Source organism: Aotus nancymaae, unplaced genomic scaffold, assembly GCF_030222135.1.
Source record: "Aotus nancymaae isolate 86718 unplaced genomic scaffold, 86718_ANA_hifiasm-v0.15.2.pri h1tg000028l, whole genome shotgun sequence".
Lineage (NCBI taxonomy): Eukaryota > Metazoa > Chordata > Mammalia > Primates > Aotidae > Aotus > Aotus nancymaae.
Genome location: NW_026988441.1, coordinates 27,863,330 through 27,882,569, shown reverse-complemented (window position 1 = coordinate 27,882,569; position 19,240 = coordinate 27,863,330). Strand labels below are relative to the sequence as shown.

Below are 19,240 nucleotides of genomic sequence, written 5' to 3'. Positions count from 1 at the left end.
TATCTTTTATAGAGACAGGGTTTCACTATGTTCCCCAGGCTGGTCTTGAACTCCTGGACTCAGTGATTAGCCTGCCTCAGCCTCTCAAAATGATAGGATTACAGATGTGAGCCACTGCCCAGTGTCCCCAACCTGGATTCTTTTTTTTTTTCTGGAGATGGAGTTTTGCTTTTGTTGTCCAGGTTGGAGTGCAGTGGTGTGATCTTGGCTCACTGCAACATCCACCTCCCAGGTTCAAGCGATTCTCCTGCCTTTTCTTCCTGAGTGGCTGGGACTACAGGTGCCCACCACCATGCCTGGCTAATTTTTCTATTTTTAGTAGAGATGGGGTTTCACCATGTTGGCCAGGCTGGTCTCGAACTCCTGACCTTAGGTGATCCGCCCACCTCCGCCTACCAAAGTATTGGGATTACAGGTAGGAGCCACTGCACCCAGTCCCAGCTTGGATTCTTAAAGCTCAATCTTCCTTCTTAGATTTGGTTTGTAGGTCTGTGCCTCTCCCCTCAGACTAGGATTCCCAGGTCTTACTTCCTGCCTCCCCCATTAGACTGGGACACGGAGATTCTGTCCCTACCGTCCCTTCTAAGCTGAGCTAAGAAATTCCTGGGCTCTGCTCACCCTCCCTGCCTGGGTGCTTCCTGCCCCCATCAGATTGGGCTCCTAGACCCTGCCTCCCCCATCAGAACATGCTCCTTGACCAAACTTCTCTTGAGAATGCATCTCTCCCCTCTTCATGGGCTCCACGCTCTGGCTGGAACCCTGGGACCCATCCCCACCCCTTTCAGAACCCGGCTTCTCTCACCCAGGTTGTACCACACGTCCATCTCGCCGCTGAGTGTCCGCACCTCAATGATCGTCTGCCCCAGGAAATCGTCAGATTCCCTCTTGAACCTCTGTTTCACACGGGATTTGATGTCATCATCCTCATCCCAGACGCGCACCTTGATGCGGTCGGAGGAATTGTGACATTCACTGTGGCGGGAGGAGGAGGCAGGGGCGGGAGTCAGGTGCCCAGCATAAGTCCTGTCTTTGGAGCCCCCTTTCAGCTGCCCCAGCAGGGAGCCCCGCACGGGCCCAGGGACCCAGCCAGGCACTTACAAGTGGAAATTCTCCTCCCACACCGGGTTGAGGTTCCCATAGATGGTTTTTGTCCGTTTCTTGGTCTTCCCAACCTGGACGGTGACATAGGGGTCACTGGATCCTGTCTTGTCCTTTGCCTGCAAGCCCTGGGCGCAGACCACTGGAAGACACAGAGGGCGTACACAGGCATACACTCAAGGAGAGAGGCATGCCGGGACAGTCGCTGCCACACACTGCAAGCTGATAACTGGGACACCTGCAGCATGGCTGGAGAGCAATGGCAGGCACGCTGGACTTGCTAAAGAGGTTTTTTGTTAGTTTGTTTTTGAGATGGAGTTGGCTCTTGTCACCCAGGCTGGAGTGCAGTGGCTTGAACTTGGCTTACTGCAACCTCTGCCTCCTGGGTTCAAGTGATTCTCCTGCCTCAGTCTCCCAAGTAGCTGGGATTACAAGCATGTGCCACCACGTCCGACTAATTTTTTTTGCATTTTTAGTAGAGATGGGGTTTCAGCATGTTGGCCAGGCTGGTCTTGAACTCCTAACTTCAGGTGATCCGCCCGCCTCAGCCTCCCAAAGCGCTGGGATTACAGGCGTGAGCCACTGTGCCTGGCCTTGCTAGAGAGTTAACAAGGATGGGAAGGTGCCTCAGGCCCCTTGCCCATGGGTGGGACCTCTTTCAGGTATGAGCTCCCCGAGGTCGGACACCCAGAAAAACCCATTGCCCCCGAGATCTCCTGCTCATTGGCGCTCCCTGCAGGGTGCCTTCCCTCCCTGACTCACCACCCCAGCTCCGTCCTGGGGTCACTTCCTGGATAACCCACATACCCTGAAATCCTCATCCTCGGGTCTGTTTATGGGGAAATCCACACAAGTCTGGGTGTGGAGAAATACCAGTACCTCGCCCCTGAGTGGGGCCACATTAAGCTGCATGAATGACCCCAGGATGGGCTGAGCTGGTGGCCTACAGCATGGTCTGCCCCACGGTATCTCCTCCAGGGCGCCTTCCATCCCTGTCTCAAGTCCTTGCCCCTCACCAGGGCTTTCCGGGGTCACTTTCCAGATAAACTATGCACCCACAATTCTTCTTGGGGTCTCATTCTGGAGGGCACCATCCAAGACTCAGGCATTTGGAGGTAAGCCTGTCCCCCCATATGCGTGCACACATGGACATGGGATGGAATGGACGAGATCGAGGACCTGCTGCAAAGGAGAGGGACCCGGCCATGGGACAGGGCATGGGACAGGCCTCAGCAGGTGGAGAAGGAGGGGCCCTGTGGCGGCCCCCTTACCAGTGATGCTGATCTTGGCGGACCACTTGGACGTGCCGTCCAGCACGCTCTGCTTGACCGCCTTCATCTGCTGCGTGTGCGCGTTCTTGGTCACCGCGAAGATCTCCTGGATGAGCTCGAAGATCTCGGGTTTGTTGCGCTCCCGGATCTTCATGCGGTCCTTGAGCACCATGATGATGTTCTGCGTCCGGTCCTCCGCCCCGTGCTTTGAGCTCTTTTCCGCGGCCCCTGCGGACGCCAGAGGCTGGCGCTGACCCCAGCGCGCCTGCCCTGTGGCCCCTCACCAGGGCGAGAGCCCCGCCCCATTCATCAACCGCGGGGGCTCCGGTGACACCCCCTGAAGCCGGTTTCCTACCTGCTCTCTGTACCACCCACCCAGACCCTTCGCCTTTCCGACTCCTCTCGGAGCCGCGCTCCTCCGACTCCCCATGTCCCTGAGTCCTGCCCTTCTCTGCCTTCCGCCCCTTAGAGAACCCACAGGTTTTTGGAGCCCCTAAGCCCCACCCCCTAAGTCCCCGCCCCCTCTCTGAGCCCCACCCCTTTGAGTCCAAGCCCCCTCTGAGCCCCACCCCTGAGCCCCGCCCCCTCAGCCCCACCCCTCTGAGTCCCCACCCCCTCTCTGAGCCCCACCCCTCAGTCTCCACACCTTCTGTGGGCCCCACCCCTGAGTCCCCGCCCCCTCTCTGAGCCCCACCCCTGAGTCCCCGCCTCCTCTCAATCCCACCTCTCTGAGCCCCACTCCTCTGAATCCCCTCCCCATCTCTGATCTCCACTCCTGTGAGTCCCCTCCACATCTCCGAGCCCCTACCTTCTCTGAGACCCCTCCGCCTTCCAACCCCCTCCTCCACAGTCCTCTGTCAGTCTGAGCCCCTTCCTTCTCTGAGCCCCTCTTCCTCTCAGAGCTACCCCTAGCTAACCCATTTTTATCCAGGGGAGCCGCCTCTTCTCACTAAGCCTGTCCTTTGCACCACGCCCCGCCCCTTGCCCCGCCCCATGGTGCCCCACCCATGGCCTTGCTCCTTCAGCCTTTCTTCCCACGCAAGCCCCGGCGCTCCCCACACCGACCCGCAGCCCTGCGCTCGGGCCCTGCGCTCACGCTGCAGGCAGTCGGCGTTCAGCAGGTCCTGGCACTTCTCGTGGCACTTGACGCCGCACTCGGTGCAGCGCATGCCTTGCCTCGCGATGCCCCACAGCAGCCCCTCGCACTCGTAGCAGTAGGTGGGCGTGGTGGCCGTCCACACCTCGAAGTTGTGCGGCGTCGTGCATGAGATGGGATAGATTAAGGCTTGCAGGGTCTTCTTGTAAACGTGGTTTTTCTGCAGGGAGGGAGGGGTGCGGTTTGGGGCCCTAACCTGGCGCTGTCCCTGTCTTGCCCGCCTCGGCCCCAGCACGGAGCGCGGTAAAGTCCCAGCCCCTCCCTGCCTCCACGCTGTCGGAATCCAGGCTGCCTCCTCTTCCCAGGGACCCACAGAAGCTTGGACTCTTCCAGAAGCTCCCAGCCCAGTCCATCCCTGACCCGGGGAAAAAGAGGTGCCCCACGTACCAGCTCCTCGTTGTTCAACGTGCTGGAGGCCAAGGCCGAGGTGATGCCCGCTTTCCTGGACTGGACCAGGGACTAGGGAGGTCACAGAAGAGGGAGTCGGGGGGTTGACATCCATGAGATCACCACCGGGAGGGTTCACAGCCACACATGGGGCCCGAAGCCATATTTTGGAGCCACAACCGCAAATTGGAAACAGGTCACCGACAGCATCCGGGCCAGACCCAACAAAGAATTAGGAGGTGATGGAGGCTTTGAGTTAGAAGGGATCCTGGAAAGTGAGCAGCCCCACACCCTGACTCACAGCCTCCAACACAGAGGGACAAGGCAAGGTTCCCCAGAAACCATGAACTGGGGGCCTGTTACAAGACCCCAGTGGGGGAGTTTGGGGTGAAGACCCCAAGGGGCCCATGTCACCATCACTTACCATAGCCTGAAGTGTCCACGCAGCACGTGGGGGTAGAAATCAGACTACATTAGTCACAGAGAATGCCTAGCTAGCCCCCAACCCCACGTTGACCATGGGCAGTTGCACAGGTTGCACACTGCTTATAGCAGGCCTGCTCTGCTAGGGGAGTAAAGTGGGCGGGTGCTTACCAGGTCACTCACGAGCGGGATAGGTTTCCTCTTTCGGATGTCTGGCATGCTGTCGATGATGATGAGACCGCCCCCTGGGCTACAAGATACAGAGGGACATTGAGGGCCCAGATGTCCCTATTCCTCATGCAGACATCACTTGAGCCATGGGGAGAACACTCAAACTCCCCAGGTGTTAAGGGATTGAATTGGGTCCCGCAAAAAAAGATATGTTGGTTCCTTAACCCTCACTTCCTCAGAAGGTGACCTTATTTGGAAATGGGGTTGTCACAGATGTAATTAGTTAAGATAAGGTCATACGGGACTAGGGTAGATGCTTCATCTAATATGACCGGTGTCCTTCGAAGAGAGAGATGGAAAGAAGGTGGCTGCGTGGCAACAGAGGCAGAGAGTGACCATCTACAAACAAGTATCTGCTTGGTGGCCACGGATTTCGAGCAAACACCAGAAGCTAGAAGAGGCAGGGGAGGAATTCTCTTCTACAGATTCCAGAGGGAGTGTGGCCCAACCAACGCCTTCATTTCAGACTTCCGGTCTCCAGAACTGCGAGATAAAACACTGTTGTGGTTTTTTTTTTTTTTTTTTTTTTTTTTTGAGACGGAGTTTCGCTCTTGTTACCCAGGCTGGAGTGCAATGGCGCGATCTCGGCTCACCGCAACCTCCGCCTCCTGGGTTCAGGCAATTCTCCTGCCTCAGCCTCCTGAGTAGCTGGGATTACAGGCATGCGCCACCATGCCCAGCTAATGTTTTGTATTTTTAGTAGAGACGGGGTTTCACCATGTTGACCAGGATGGTCTCGATCTCTTGACCTCGTGATCCACCCGCCTCGGCCTCCCAAAGTGCTGGGATTACAGGCTTGAGCCACCGCGCCCGGCCTGTTGTGGTTTTAAGCCACCCGTCTGTGGTACTCTGTGATAGCAGTTCTAAGAAATGGAGACACCAAGGCCTCAACCTCCTCATCTGAAAAATGGGGAGATGACGTAGTTGCCCACCTTGAACGAAAACGTGAATTAAGGCAAACCTAAGTTATATACTAAAATATAAACAAAATCTTTCTTTTTTTGAGACAGAGTCTCGCTCTGTTGCCCAGGCTGGAGTGCAGTCCTGTGATCTCAGCTCACTGAAGCCTCCTGAGTTCAAGCGATTCTCGTGCCTCAGCCTCCCAAGTAGCTGGAATTACTGTCACATGCCACCACACTGGGCTAATTTTTGTATTTTTATTGGAGATGGGGTTTCACCATGTTGTCCAGGCTGGTCTTGAACTCCTAACCTCAGATGATCCACCCACATCGGCCTCCCAAAGTGCCGGGATTACAGGCATGAACCACTGCACCTGGCCCACACCCAGCTAATTTAAAAAAAAATTTGGGCTGGGTGCAATGGCTCACGCCTGTAATCCCAGCACTTTGGGAGGCAGAGGCAGGCAGATTGAGGTCAGGAGTTCAAGACCAACCTGACCAACATGGGGAAACCCCGTCTCTACTAAAAATACAAAAATTAGCTGGGTGTGGTGGTGCATGCTTGTAATCCCAGCTACTCAGGAGGCTGAGGCAGGAGAATCGCTTGAACCCGGGAGGTGGAGGTTGCAGTGAGCCAAGATCATGCCATTGCACTCCAGCCTGGGCAACAAGAGCAAAACTCCATCTCAAAAAAAATTTTTTTTTTGTAGAGATGGAGGTCTCGCTATGTTGCCCAAGCTGGTCTTGAACTCCTACTCTCAAGCAATTCTCCAGCCTCAGCCTCCCAAGTAGCTGGGATTACAAGCATACGCCACCACACCCAGCTAATTTTTGTATGTGTAGTAAAGATGGGATTTCACCATGTTGGGCAAGCTGGTCTCGAACTCCTGACCTCAGGCGATCCACCTGCCTCAGCTTCCCAAAGTGCCGGGATTACAGACATGAGCCACCACACCCAGCCCCAAAAGGTTTTCACTGGCCAATGAGAAAGGTGCCTGCAGCCAATGACTCCAGACAAGCCCACAGGGCCATTCATGCTACCAAGCTTTCTGCAGGAGCTGACTGAGGCTTAGAGACGCCTAAGCCACATCTTTTCTCGGCAGTCTCCCCTAGTCTGACAGCTTTCTCCTGAGAGAAATATCTTTCATAAATCACGAGCACAGGAATCCCCGTTTCAGGCCCTGCATCCCAGGCTCTCTAGCTAGGGCACCTGCTCATTTATTTAGGAGTGCCAGCTGCTGTCTCCCTGCCTGTTTGCAAAGGGTGTACAAGGAAGGTCACTATCGTGCTGCTATTTTAAAACCTGAGCATATTTTAAAAATATCTTGTGCATCCTCTAACCTGAAAATCCGTAATATAAGAAGTTAGATGTGACCACATGCCCCACTGAAGACTAAACAGCTATCTTTAATTAAGAGCCCCCACTGTAGCAGTAATTGAAGAGATTTAAAAATAGACTCAAAGCAAAAAACTTTGCTCCAGGATTACAAATATATAGTGTATATTTCCCAATAATGTCTAGTTCCTAAATGTGTCGGCTTTATATTGCTTTTATTTATTTGTTCATTTTTGAGACAGTGTCCCATGCTGTTGCCCGGGCTGCCGTGCAGTGGCGCAATCTCGGCTCACTGCAACCTCTGCCTCCCAGGTTCATGCAATTCTCCTGCCTCAGCAACCCAAGTAGCTGGGATTACAGGTGTCCGCCACCATGCCCGGCTAATTTTTGTATTTTTAGTAGAGACGGGGTTTCACCACGTTGGCCAGGCCGGTTTCAAACTCCTGACCTCAAATGATCCTCCCGCCTCAGCCTCCCAAAGTGCTTGGATTATGGGCATGAGCCAGGGCACCTGGCCCTGTCTTCAAAGATGACTGTCTTTTGCATCTGCATATGGTTGTATGCCTTATGAAATTGACATCTTGTGCCCAAGCTCAATCTGTCCCCCGTCTAAATGGAACCCCTCCCCATCCTCTCTGGGTTGAGGCTCAGGAGCAAACCAGCCTTGAGCTCGGCTCAGGGTTCAAAACTTCCTCCCACCACTCACAGTTCCATCACTTACCCGCCTTTGAACCACAGAGATTTGGACATCTCTCCTTCTCCCCGGGCCTGCAGGACAGACAGACAGATATGGCCAGTGTGGTTGTCTCTCCCCTCCCCACAGCAGATTCCACACCCACTTCTGATCCCTTCTGGGCTGGGAGTCAGATGGCATGGGTCCTAGTCCTGGCTGAGTGATCTTAGGAAGCTCCCTGGCTATCTGTGGCCTTAGTTTGCTCATCTGTAAGATAGGCTGGGGGAGAAAGAAGCGCCTCTCTTTCACCTACCTCAATGGATCTCAGTCTCTTCATTGGTTACTCCTTAAACTCCCTACAGTCTCACAGTCTCACTTGTTCATCTGCTCTCGTGCCCCGGGCCCTTTCCAGGAGTTGTGACTTCATCTTGTATGCCCTCTTCCCTTCTGCACCCAACCAGCCTCTGTTTATCATTCAGGTGTCAGCCAGACCCAGGGTCCACACCCTCTACCTTCCCTCCATCTTGTAACTAAAGAGTTAACATGGGAGTCCTATCATGGGGAGAGGGAAGCATTCTTCTGTTCTGAAATATTGAGGGGGTGTTTGATTTTTTTTAAAGACAGAGTCTTGCTGTATTGCCCAGACTGGTCTTGAACTCCTGGCCTCATACAATCTTCCTGCCTCAGCCTCCTAAGTAGCTGGGACTCCAGGTGTGATCCACCCCACTCAGCTCCTGAAATATTTTTTCATTTTTTTCTAGAGACGAGGTCTCACTATGTTGCCCAGGCTGGTCTTGGACTGCTGAGCTCAAGTGATCCTCCTGCCTTGACCTCCCAAAGTGCTGGGATTACAGACGTGAGCTCCTGAAATATTGTTGAAATATTTTGGACATCAATTTTCCTTAAGTGTCATCTCCTCCAGGGAGTTTTCCTGATTGCCTTGGATGAGTTTTGTGCTTTTCCTGTGAAACCCAGAGAGCCTCCATGTTTCTTTTTCTTGTCATATCGCATAGTTCCAATAGTAGCTGCTATTTGTTTAATTTAATTTGCTGACCTAGTAAAAGTTATCCAATAGCCTTTTCACTGTGTACTCTTCGTCTTTCTAATTTAGAACCATATGTATATATCACTGAGTCAAAAAACAGATTTCTCTTTTAAGGGTTTTCATTTTGTCCTTTTAGTCAGAGTCTCGTTCTGTCACCCAGGCTGGAGTGCAATGGCATGATCATGGCTCACTGCAACCTCTGCCTCCTCTGCCTCCTGGGTTTAAGCAATTCTCCTGCCTCAGCCTCCCGAGTAGCTGGGATTACAGGTGCCTGCCACCAAGCCCAGCTAATTTTTGTATTTTTAGTAGAGATGGGGTTTCATCACGATGGCCAGGCTGGTCTCTTAGCCAGGCTAGTCTTGAACTCTTGACCTCATGATCCTCCTGCCTCAGCCTCCCCAGGTGCTGGGACTACAGGTATGAGCCACTGAGCCTGGCCACTGGATTTCTGTTTTAAAACTGATAAGAAGTTTTGTTTGGTACTTCTGTGGCCCTGATATTTGATGGTTTAAGCCTCTGGGAGGTCTGTTTAGAATCTCCTCCTGCCAGTCCCACTGCAGTTTGGAGGGTAACCCTGAAGAGCGACACTGCTGTCCCCAGCCCAAGGTGAGCTGAATGAAGGAATAAATAAATGGCCTCCACCCTGCTGCCCATCTGAACAGTCACCCAGCCCTGATGTTAATTCTTTCCTTGATTCTTACTCCCCTACTGACCCAGCCACAGACCTTTCCCTGACCCTGACAATGACCTCCAATTTGACCCTAAGCACTGACCCCTTTGCCTGACACCAATTCTAACCCTGACCTCTGATCTTTGACGGCTGAACTGACCCTGACCTTGATCCGTAACCATGACTTCAGCCCTATTTCAGTCTGTTTTCTCTTCTCCCTCTTGACTTAGAAAGCCCAGGCTGACACTGGGGAGAAGGCCGTGCTGGGGATGGGTGGGACCAGACTTGGTGTGGGGTTTGGGAGTGAGCATAACCCGGCTGGTGTGCATGGGCCATAGGGATGCCCTGGGCAGTGTGTGTGCGCACAGGGCTAAGGAAGGGTCAGGATAGGCAGGGCATGGGCGACATTAGGCGTGGCCAGGATGAGTGAGGGTGGAGCCAGGGAAGGGCTCCAGTGGCGGGGCATGGGCACAGTGTGGGCACTGCACTGGGCAGGCCCAGGCGGGGCTTGGGTACCGGTGGGGTGTTGGGCGTGGCCAATCTAGGTATGGGTGTGGCCAAACCATGTGTGGGCGTGGAATTGGGCGTGGCCTGGCTGGACGTGGCCGGGACGTGGCCGGGACAGGGCCAGGCGAATCACTCACCTCCTGCAGCTGCATTCGCACCTTGTTGAAGGCACGCAGCCAGTTGGCTTTGGCCCTGGACATGGAGTCCTGCCCCTCCTGGCCTTCCTCATCCTCTCTCGGCCTGAAACTGAGGCAGGGAACGCTATGAGGCTCCGGGCTGGCTCTCCATGACTCCCGACCTTCCCTCAACCCTCCAGCTGTGCAAGCGATGCAGGCTCCTCATGGTACCTCAGACCCCTCAGAGACACTGGGACCCACCTGTGTCCCCTGGCCCAGCTCGGTGCCCCCACCCATTCCCACACACCCAATGCTTCTTTGACACTGTCACTGTTCCTCAGCTTCCTTGTCACCAGCGCAGCCCCTCTGGCCCCCCTTTTGCCCAGGATCTTGACCTCTCCGACCCCAGCAAGCCCTAAGGTCACAACCTCTAAGACTCCTCCATGACTCCCCTGAACCCTGTTTGACCCCCCTACTCTGCCCTGTCACCTCTGATCCCTTTAAGAAACCCAAGGCCCTGTGACATCTTCAGACCCGGCAACTACCTAGGTCCACGCTGACCCCATCATAGCCCTGCTGACTCTGTGACCTGAGACAGCCCCTCGGCCCCTTGGCCCCCTCCTGTTACCTCTCCTCGGCCTTGGGGGACTCAGGTTCAGGAATTTCCTCTGCTGCAGGCACCTCCTCGGGCGTGGCCGGCTTGGGGGCTACCTTGGCCATGTCGGGGGCCTCGGTGGGGGCCACCGGGGCCTTGTCCTCCTTCCCCGGGGCAGCTGGTGGGAGGCTGATGCGCTTGAAGTCTTTGGGCTCAGCCACAGCCACCTCTTCACGCTGGGCATAGCTGCCCAAATCATCAGGCACCTCCTCCTCCTCCTCCAGCTCCTCCTCGTCTTCAGGAAGCTCCTCCTCCTCCAGGAAGTCCTCCAGGTCCTCATCCAGCTCCTCCTCATCCTGGTCCCAGCGAGGTGAGTCTTTGTGGTAGCTGACTGAGCTGTGGCAGGAGTGGTAGGAGTCCCGGTCCCGCTCGTCCTCCATCTCGGAGCCCTGCAGGCTGTGCTCATCAGGGTCAAAGTCCTCACTCAGCTGTGAGCTTCCCTGGCTCAGCTCCCCGGAGGAGGCGTAGCGACTGCTGCCCGTGGGGCTGTGGGGATGGGACAGGGGTTAGGGGCTGGGGTAATGAGTCGCTGCCCACCTGAGCCCCATTCACACGTGCATTCACTCAGCACCAGTTGAGCACTTACTGTGTGCCAGGCCCTGCTCTAGGGGCTGGAAAACATAGCCATGATCAGAAAGGACAAAAATCCCACGCTTGTAATCCCAGCACTTTGGGGGCCGAGGTGAGCGAATCACCTGAGGTCAGGAGTTTGAGACCAGACTGGCCAACATGGTGAAACCCCATCTCTACTAAAAATACAAAACTTAGCCGGGCGTGGTGGTGTGCGCCTGTAATCCCAGCTACTCGGGAGGCTGAGGCAGGAGAATCACTTGAACCCGGGAGGCAGAGGTTGCAGTGAGCCAGGATCACGCCATTGCACTCCAGCCTGGGCGACAAGAGTGAAACTCCGTCTCAAAAAAGAAAGAAAGCAAACAGTTTTTGTGGCATTTTTGGTCTGTGGGGGACAGGCAGTAGGCTATGCTGGAAACTCAGGGTCAGCGTCATCATCAGCGCCACAGCAGGTCTCCTGGCCTCCACCTCGAAAAGTATGGGAAATGCGTCCACTCCCCAGTGCCCTGGCCCCATCCCAGGCCAGCCTCGGCCGTCTCCACAGTTCTCACTACGCTTGGAAGCCGCAGGGAATCATAAATCCAATCACCTCCCTCCTCTGCTCTAAATCCGACCATAGCTCACTGGTGCCTGGGTATAAAATCTGTGCTAGCCCCGTGTGGCCCTTACCCTCCCAATTCCAAACTCCCCCTGCCTAGCTCCCTCCACTTCCCCTCACCGCCTCCATTCCAGCCACACCGGCCTTCTTGTAGTCTCTCCGACACCATAAGCCTGTGCACTTGCTGTGGTCTCTTCCTCCTTGTCTGGTTTTTTTTTTTTTTTTTTTTTGAGACGGAGTTTTGCTCTTGTTGCCCAGGCTGGAGTGCAATGGTGCAATCTTGCTCACCGCAACCTCCGCCTCCTGGGTTCAAGTGATTCTCCTGATTCAGCCTCTCGAGTAGCTGGGATTACAGGCACGCACCACCATGCCAAGCTAATTTTTGTATTTTTAGTAGAGACGGGGTTTCATCATGTTGGCCAGGATGGTCTCGATCTCCTGACCTTGTAATCCACCTGCCTCGGCCTCCCAAAGTGCTAGGATTACAGGCTACAGGCGTGAGCCACTTTTGAGATGAAGTTTCGCTCTTATTGCCCAGGCTAGAGTGTAATGGCGTGATCTCAGCTCACCACAACCTACGCCTCCTGAGTTCAAGCGATTCTCCTGCCTCAGCCTCCTGAGTAGCTGGGATTACAGGCATGCACCACCAGACCCAGCTAATTTTTTTGTATTTTTAGTAGAGATAGGGTTTCTCCATGTTGGTCAGGCTGGTCTCAAATTCTCGACCTCAGGTGATTCGCCCACCTCAGTCTCCCAAAGTGCTGGGATTACAGGCGTCAGCCATGCCCTGTGCCGGGCCCTTGTCTGCTTTATCTAGCAAACTCCTACCCATCCTCTGGTACCCACGGAAACATCATTTATTCGCGTGACTGCCCCCCACTCTCTGGCCAGGTCAGGACCTCTGTTACATGCTCCTTATATGAACCGAGGATCGTGCTCGATATCACCAGAAAGAAATATCTGTCTCTGTCCAAGTGCAGGCAGGAGGACATAGGGGCCACCACTCAACCCTCTTCTGACCACTCACTTAGTCACTCAGCAAACCTTATCATTTCCTGATTAGATACCTCCAATCTCAGTGCCTGGGACCCCCTTCCCTGGCCAGCCTCGGGGATGCTACAGGAATAAAAATGGGCTTCAAGACCAGCCTGGGCAATGTAGCAAGACTCCCATCTCTAGAAAAAATAAAAATAAATTAGCTTGGTATGGTGGCCTGTGCCTGTAGTCCCATCTACTGGGGAGGCTGAGATGGGAGGATCGCTTGAGCCCAGGAGCCCAAGGCTGCAGTGAGTCATGATGGTGCCACTGCACTCCAGCCTGGGCACAGAACAAGATCTTGTCTCAAGAAAAAAAAAATGTCTCACTCTGTCATCCAGGCTGGCTCACTGCAGCCTCGATCTCCCAGGCTCAAGTGATCCTCCTACCTCAGCCTCCTGAGTAGCTGGAACCACAGGTACATGTCACCATGCCTGGCTAATTTTTGTATTTTTTATAGTGATGGAAGGTCTCACTTTATTGCCCAGGCTGGTCTCGAACTCTTGAACTTAAGCGATCCTCCCACCTCAGCCTCCCAAAGTGATCGTATTACACGTGTGAGCCACCACACCAGGCTGCTTATAGAATTTTCTTGCAAGCTTTTGGGTAAAGAAAGAGGCTGGGTGCAGGGGCTCAGCCCTATAATCCCAGCACTTTGGGAGGCCAAAGTGGGTGGATCATGAGGTCAGGAGTGCGAGACCAGCCTGACCAACATGGTGAAACCCCGTCTCTACTAAAAATACAAAAAATTAGCCGGATGTGGTGGCGGGTGCCTGTAATCCCAGCTACTCGGGAGGCTGAGGCAGGAGAGTCACTGGAACCTGGGAGGTGGAGGTTGCAGTGAGCCAAAATCACACCACTGCACTCCAGACTGGGCAACAGAGCGAGACTCTATCTCGGATAAATAAATAAATAAATAAAAATACAAAAATTCCCCAGCCGTGGTGGTAGGTGCCTGTGGTCCCAGCTACTCAGGAGCCTGAGGCAGGAGAATCGTTTGAGCCTGGGAGGTGGAGGGTGCAGTGGGCCCAGATCTCGCCACTGCACTCCAGTCTGGGTGGACAAAGAAAAAAAGAAGAACAGAAAAGAAAAGAAAAAAAGGGAACCATTTTCACAAGAAGATGTGAATTCTGCCCTCCTGGATGGGTGAATTCTGCTCTGCCTGAGCTCCACTTCCAGCTCCAGACCCCCACCCCTCTCCACCCCAGGAGACACGCACACGCACGCTGCACTCCACGGCAGCTACCTGAGGGCCTGCGGCTCAGAGAACTCCTCGTAACTGTGCATGGAGTCACTGTAGGATTCCCGGGAACCCAGGGGTGGTGGGCGGACGGAATACTGGTGGACTGAGGCGTTGGGTTGCGACGTAGTGTAATAGGGCGGCGGGATGCTGTTGCTCGTTTCACTGCGGTAGTCACTGTCACGGTCGTCTACTGCACTGTCGGGGTCATCGTCTGGAAGAGAGAGGAGATATGGGAAGAGGGTGAGGAAGAGAGAGAGAGAGAGCGCACATGATGGGGGCCAATACAGTTTCCCCGACTTAGGGTGCTGCTACCAAAGAAGAGAATTTTTTACTAGTATGGATAAAGAATTGTGGATCATGTTAAGAGAGATATAGGCTTCAGAACAAAGGAGGTGAAAACCCTGCTTTGCCTTCTGGGGGTCAAATTGGACTTGCAGTCTAGGGGCTAGCGTAGGTCCTACAATGTGAAGAAAACAAGGACAAAGTAGAGGGCATCCTTCAGCTCAAATGTGAGGAACAACTTGGCTGAAGGTCAGGATCTCTGAACATGAGATGCGATTTTTTTCCATTGGGCAGTTAGTTTCCCATAACAGGAGTCACATGAACACTCAGGGGGAAGTTGGAGGAAGATCAGGAGTTCGAGGTGGAGTGAATGCCCTTTAACCCTTAGAGATTTCCTGATAGCCGAGGGTGAGGACCCCAGACGTGATCTTACAGGTGCAACACCCAGGAAGATGCTGTGATGTGGTAATGCCTTGTTCAAAAGGATTAGATACTTAGCTTGGCAAACTCACCGCACGCTACGACTCTATTGCTAAAAGGGAATGTGGTGGAGTTGCCAAAATGCATGTTTAATAAGAACTAAAAGATATTCTAGTTTGGTTTCTTTAGAAAAAAGAACAGTTTGTTTTCTCTAAATCCTAAAAAAATTCCAATTCTAAAAGCAACACATCTGGGGGGTGGTGTAATTGGGGATTGTACATTTTCTTCTTTATTCTTTTCTGTACCTTCTGAAAACAAAGATTTCAATAATGCCATCTTTTCTATTTTTAAAATTAAAAAAATGATATAGTTATCTTTACTTTGAAAGTAAAGCAGGGCCAGGCGCGGTGGCTCACGCCTGTAATCCCAGCACTTTGGGAGGCCGAGGCGGGCAGATCACTTGAGCCCAGGAGTTCAAGACCAGCCTGGGCACCATAGCAAGACCCTGTCTCTACTAAAAATAAAAAAAAATTAGCCCGGGGTGGTGGCATGTGCCTGTAATTCCAGTTCCTTGGCAGGCTGAGGCAGGAGAATTGCTTGAACCCAGGAGACGGAGGTTGCAGTGAGTCAAGATCACACCTCTGCACTCTAGGCTGGGTGACACAGCAAGACCCTGTCTCCAAAAAATAAAATACAAGTAACATAAAGAAAAATGTAGTCCACGGGCCAGGCGCAGTGGCTCACACCTGTAATCCCAGCACTTTGGGAGGCCAGGGCAGGAGGATTATGAGGTCAGGAGTTTGAGACCAGCCTCACCAAAATAGTGAAACCCCGTCTCTACTAAAAATACAAAAATTAGCCAGGTATGGTGGTGCGTGCTTGTAATTCCAGCTACTCGGGAGACTGATGCAGGAGAATCACTTGAACCCGGGAGGCAAAGGTTGCAGTGAGCCAAGATCACGCCATGGCACTCCAGCCTGGGCAACAAGAGTGAAACTCCATCTCAAAAAGAAAAAAGAAAGAAAAGAAAAGAAAATATGAGAAATACAGACAAGGGGAAGAGGAGGTTTAAAAAATAAAGGAACTCCCAGACTCCAAACTCTCAGAGCAATGAATGAAATCTTCAGATTTTTGGTGCATTCAGGGTCTCTCTCACTTGGGGTGACTCCACCAATGGGGCGATCATAGCTCACTGCAGCCTCAACCTCCTGGGTTCAAGACATCCTCCCACCTCAACCTCCAGAGAAGCTGGGACCACAGGCACACACCACCACGCCCAGCTCATTTTATTTATTTATTTATTATTTTGTAGAGATGGGCTCTCCCTATATTACCCAGGCTGATCTTGAACTCCGGGGCTCAAGCAATCCTCCCACCTCAGCCTCCCAAAGTGCTGGGATCACAGGTGTGAGCCACTTTGGCCAGCTGGCATTCTTTCTACTGAATTGTCCTTGACCGGGCTGAGATGTTTCCGGTCAAACTGCATGAAGCTGTGCACGTGTTTACCAAGCCCCTTTTTTTTTTTCTGACAAATTGTCTGCTTCTGACTGTTTTCAACTGCTTTTGTTTTGACTAAATGGTCTGTTTTCGGCTCAGTTGTCTTTCCTTTTTGGCCCAAATATCTATCAGCTTTAGCTATATTGGTGTTTTTTTTTTTTTGAGATGGAGTCTTGCTCTATCGCCAGGCTGGAGTGCAATGGTGCAATCTCGGCTTACTGCAACCTCTGCCTCCTGGATTCAAGCTATTCTTCCGCCTCAGCCACCTGAGTAGCTGGGACCACAGGCACGCGCCACCATGCCTGGCTATTTTTTGTATTTTGAGTAGAGACGGGGTTTCACCATGTTGGCCAGGATGGTCTCGATCTCTTGACCTCGTGATCCACCCACCTCAGCCTCCCAAAGTGCTGGGATTACAGGCGTGAGCCACTGCGCCCGGCCTATTGGTGTTTTTTGTTTTGTTTTTTTTTTGTTGTTGTTGTTGCTATTGTTGTGTTTTGTTTGAGACAGAGTCTCACTCTGTTGCCCAGGCTGGAGTGCAATGGTGTGATCTCAGCTCACTGCAACCTCCACCTCCTGGGCTCAAACGATTCTCCTGCCTCAGCCTCCCGAGTAGGTGGGATCTTACCGGCACACACCACCACGCCTGGCTAATTTTTGTACTTTTAGTATAGACTGGTCTTGAACTCCTGACCTCAAGTGATCTGCCTGCCTCGGCCTCCCAAAGCGCTGGGATTCCAGGCGCAAGACGCCGTGCCCGGCCTGTCTTTGGTTTTGACCATACTGTTCGTTTGTGTCAAGCTGGTTGTTACCGAGCTCGCTCTGTCTGCCAAGCATTCATTTTGGAGAAATTGATTTTATTATTTATTTAAATCTATTTATTTTTTAGAGACAGGGTCTCATACTGTTTCCTAGGCTGAAGTGCAGTGGCACAACCATGGCTCACTGCAGCCTTGACCTCTTGGGCTCAAGCAATCCTCCTGCCTCAGCCTCCGGAATAGCTAGGATTATAGGGGCGCACCACCACAACTGGCTTTTTTTTTTTTTTTTTTTTTGTAGAGATGGGGTCTCGCTCCGTTGCCCAGGCTGATTTCAAACTTCGGGCAGGGATCAAGCGACCCTCAGACCTCAGCCTCCGAAAGTGTTCAGATTACAGGTGTGAGCCAGTGTGGCTGGCCTGAATTGATTTTTTCTGAGATGGAGTTTTGCTCTTGTTGCCCAGGCTGGAGTGCAGTGGTGCGATCTCCGCTCACCGCAAGCTCCGCCTCCCAGGTTCAAGCGATTCTCCTGTCTCAGCCTTCCGAGCAGCTGGGATTATAGGCATACGCCACCACACCTGGCTAATTTTGTATTTTTAGTAGAGATGGGGTTTCTCCATGTTGGTCAGGTTGGTCTTGAACTCCTGACCTCAGGTGATCCACCTGCCTCGGCCTCCCAAAGTGCTGGGAGCCACTGTGCCCAGCCTCTAGATTGATTTTTAACCAACTTGTTTTTGATAAATTGTGGTGGACCAAAGGGTTTGTCAACAGTTTCATTGGTCCTGGAGTTAGGTTTGTCCAGCAAGATATGAGAAAGAAGTGAAGAACTCCCCAGTTGGTGGAGGAGAGAGAAGGAGGCAGATTTAGCCTTAGAAGAGAGGACTGGCCAGGCTCAGTGGCTCACACCTGTAATCCCAGCTCTTTGGGAGGCTGAGGTGGGTGGATCACGAGGTCAGGAGTTTGAGACCAGCCTGACCAACATGGTGAAACCCATCTCTACTAAAAATACAAAAATTAGCTAGGCGTGGTGGTGGGTGCCTGTAGTCCCAGCTACTCGGGAGGCTGAGGCAGGAGAATCGCTTGAACCCAGGAGGCAGAGGTTGCAGTGAGCTGTGATCGCACCACTGTGCTCCAGCCTGGGCGACAGAGTAAGACTCTGTCTCAAAAAAAAAAAAAAAAAAAAAAAGAAGAATCTAATGCCTGATGATCTGTCAGTGTCCCCCCATCACCCCTAGATGGGGCTGTTTCATTGCAGGGCAACAAGCTCAGGCCTCCCACTGCTTCTACGTGGTGGTGAGCTGTATCATTATTTCATTATATACTGTAATGTAAGAATAATAAAAATGAAGTGCACAATAAATGCAATAAGCTTGAATCATCCGGAAACCATCCCCCTACCCACCAGTCCATGGAAAAACTGTCTTCCATGAAACTGGTCCCTGGTGTCAAAAAGGTTGTGGGCTGTTGTTAGGTAGAAAAATGGACATTTAATTTAGGGAGGGGGTGGCTTGCCTTCTTCCCTGTGAGAGCAAATGAAGGTGGGAGGTGAGGTGTGAGTGTGGGTGGAGCCTGGGGGGACGCTGAGGTCCCCGGTGTGCATCTCCCTGAGGTCCCTGACCCGCCCCTCTGTTGGAGACCCTCTCCCTGCCCACCCACTACCCTCTGAGTGACACTGGGCCCACTTCCAGGTGGAGAAGGAAGATAGGAAGACCAAAGTGCAGAGGGGTTGAAGGAGAGGAGGTGAGGTTATACAGGGGGAATGGCAGAAGCGGGTCACAGTGCCTAGCTAGAGACAGGCAGGTGTTTGGTCTAAATGTCCACCCCTTCAGGCTGAACCCCCCCACCCCAATAACAGCGTCCACTCCCCAGCAGAGAGCCGGTCTCAAGACAGGCGCTAATGAAGAGGGTGCAGGAGAGCTCAGGAGGGGTCTTGCCAAGCCCTCTGACCCCCACATGCTGGTCATGGGCACCCTGGTTCCCTGTGTGGTAGTGCAGAGGGGCGTTGGGATCACCAAGGTGCCCACCTTCCCATGGGCCTCCCAGAACATCATTCAGGCTGAGTACTTACTGTGTTGCTCACCCCAGCCAAAATAATTCCAGTTGCCTACAAAGAGAAGGGGCAGAAATAATAAAAGGGAGCAGACAGAGGGGTGGGTGTAGGGAGGGGGGTCCCCATCGTCTTCCTCACTCTCCCCATCTCCTCCCTGCACCCCAGGACGGGAGCCCTCTTGTCCTGAGTACCTTCCCTGCGTATCATTTTTGTTGCTGACACTTGCTCTGTCTCTGCTCTCCACCTTGGGAGGAAGGTGGTATATCCCTGTTTGGAGTTTTTTTTTTTTTAGTTTTCTTCTTTCTTTCTTTTTGTTTTTT

At 52.9% G+C, this 19,240-nt stretch overlaps 1 protein-coding gene across 1 annotated transcript in view; it reads right to left on the bottom strand.

Moving 5' to 3' along the window:
* UNC13A (unc-13 homolog A) overlaps window positions 1-19,240 on the bottom strand; it is an 86,110-nt gene that overhangs the window by 40,310 nt on the left and 26,560 nt on the right. Inside the window, exons 8-19 of the mRNA XM_021669181.2 lie at window positions 18,939-18,974; window positions 13,917-14,124; window positions 10,441-10,953; window positions 9,834-9,942; window positions 7,523-7,569; window positions 4,507-4,585; window positions 4,337-4,342; window positions 3,913-3,984; window positions 3,466-3,685; window positions 2,370-2,597; window positions 1,099-1,240; window positions 803-972 (exon numbers count right to left, since the gene is read on the bottom strand). Of these exons, the coding sequence (XP_021524856.2) occupies window positions 803-972; window positions 1,099-1,240; window positions 2,370-2,597; window positions 3,466-3,685; window positions 3,913-3,984; window positions 4,337-4,342; window positions 4,507-4,585; window positions 7,523-7,569; window positions 9,834-9,942; window positions 10,441-10,953; window positions 13,917-14,124; window positions 18,939-18,974 (1,830 nt within the window). The remainder of the gene's footprint in view (window positions 1-802; window positions 973-1,098; window positions 1,241-2,369; window positions 2,598-3,465; window positions 3,686-3,912; window positions 3,985-4,336; window positions 4,343-4,506; window positions 4,586-7,522; window positions 7,570-9,833; window positions 9,943-10,440; window positions 10,954-13,916; window positions 14,125-18,938; window positions 18,975-19,240) is intronic.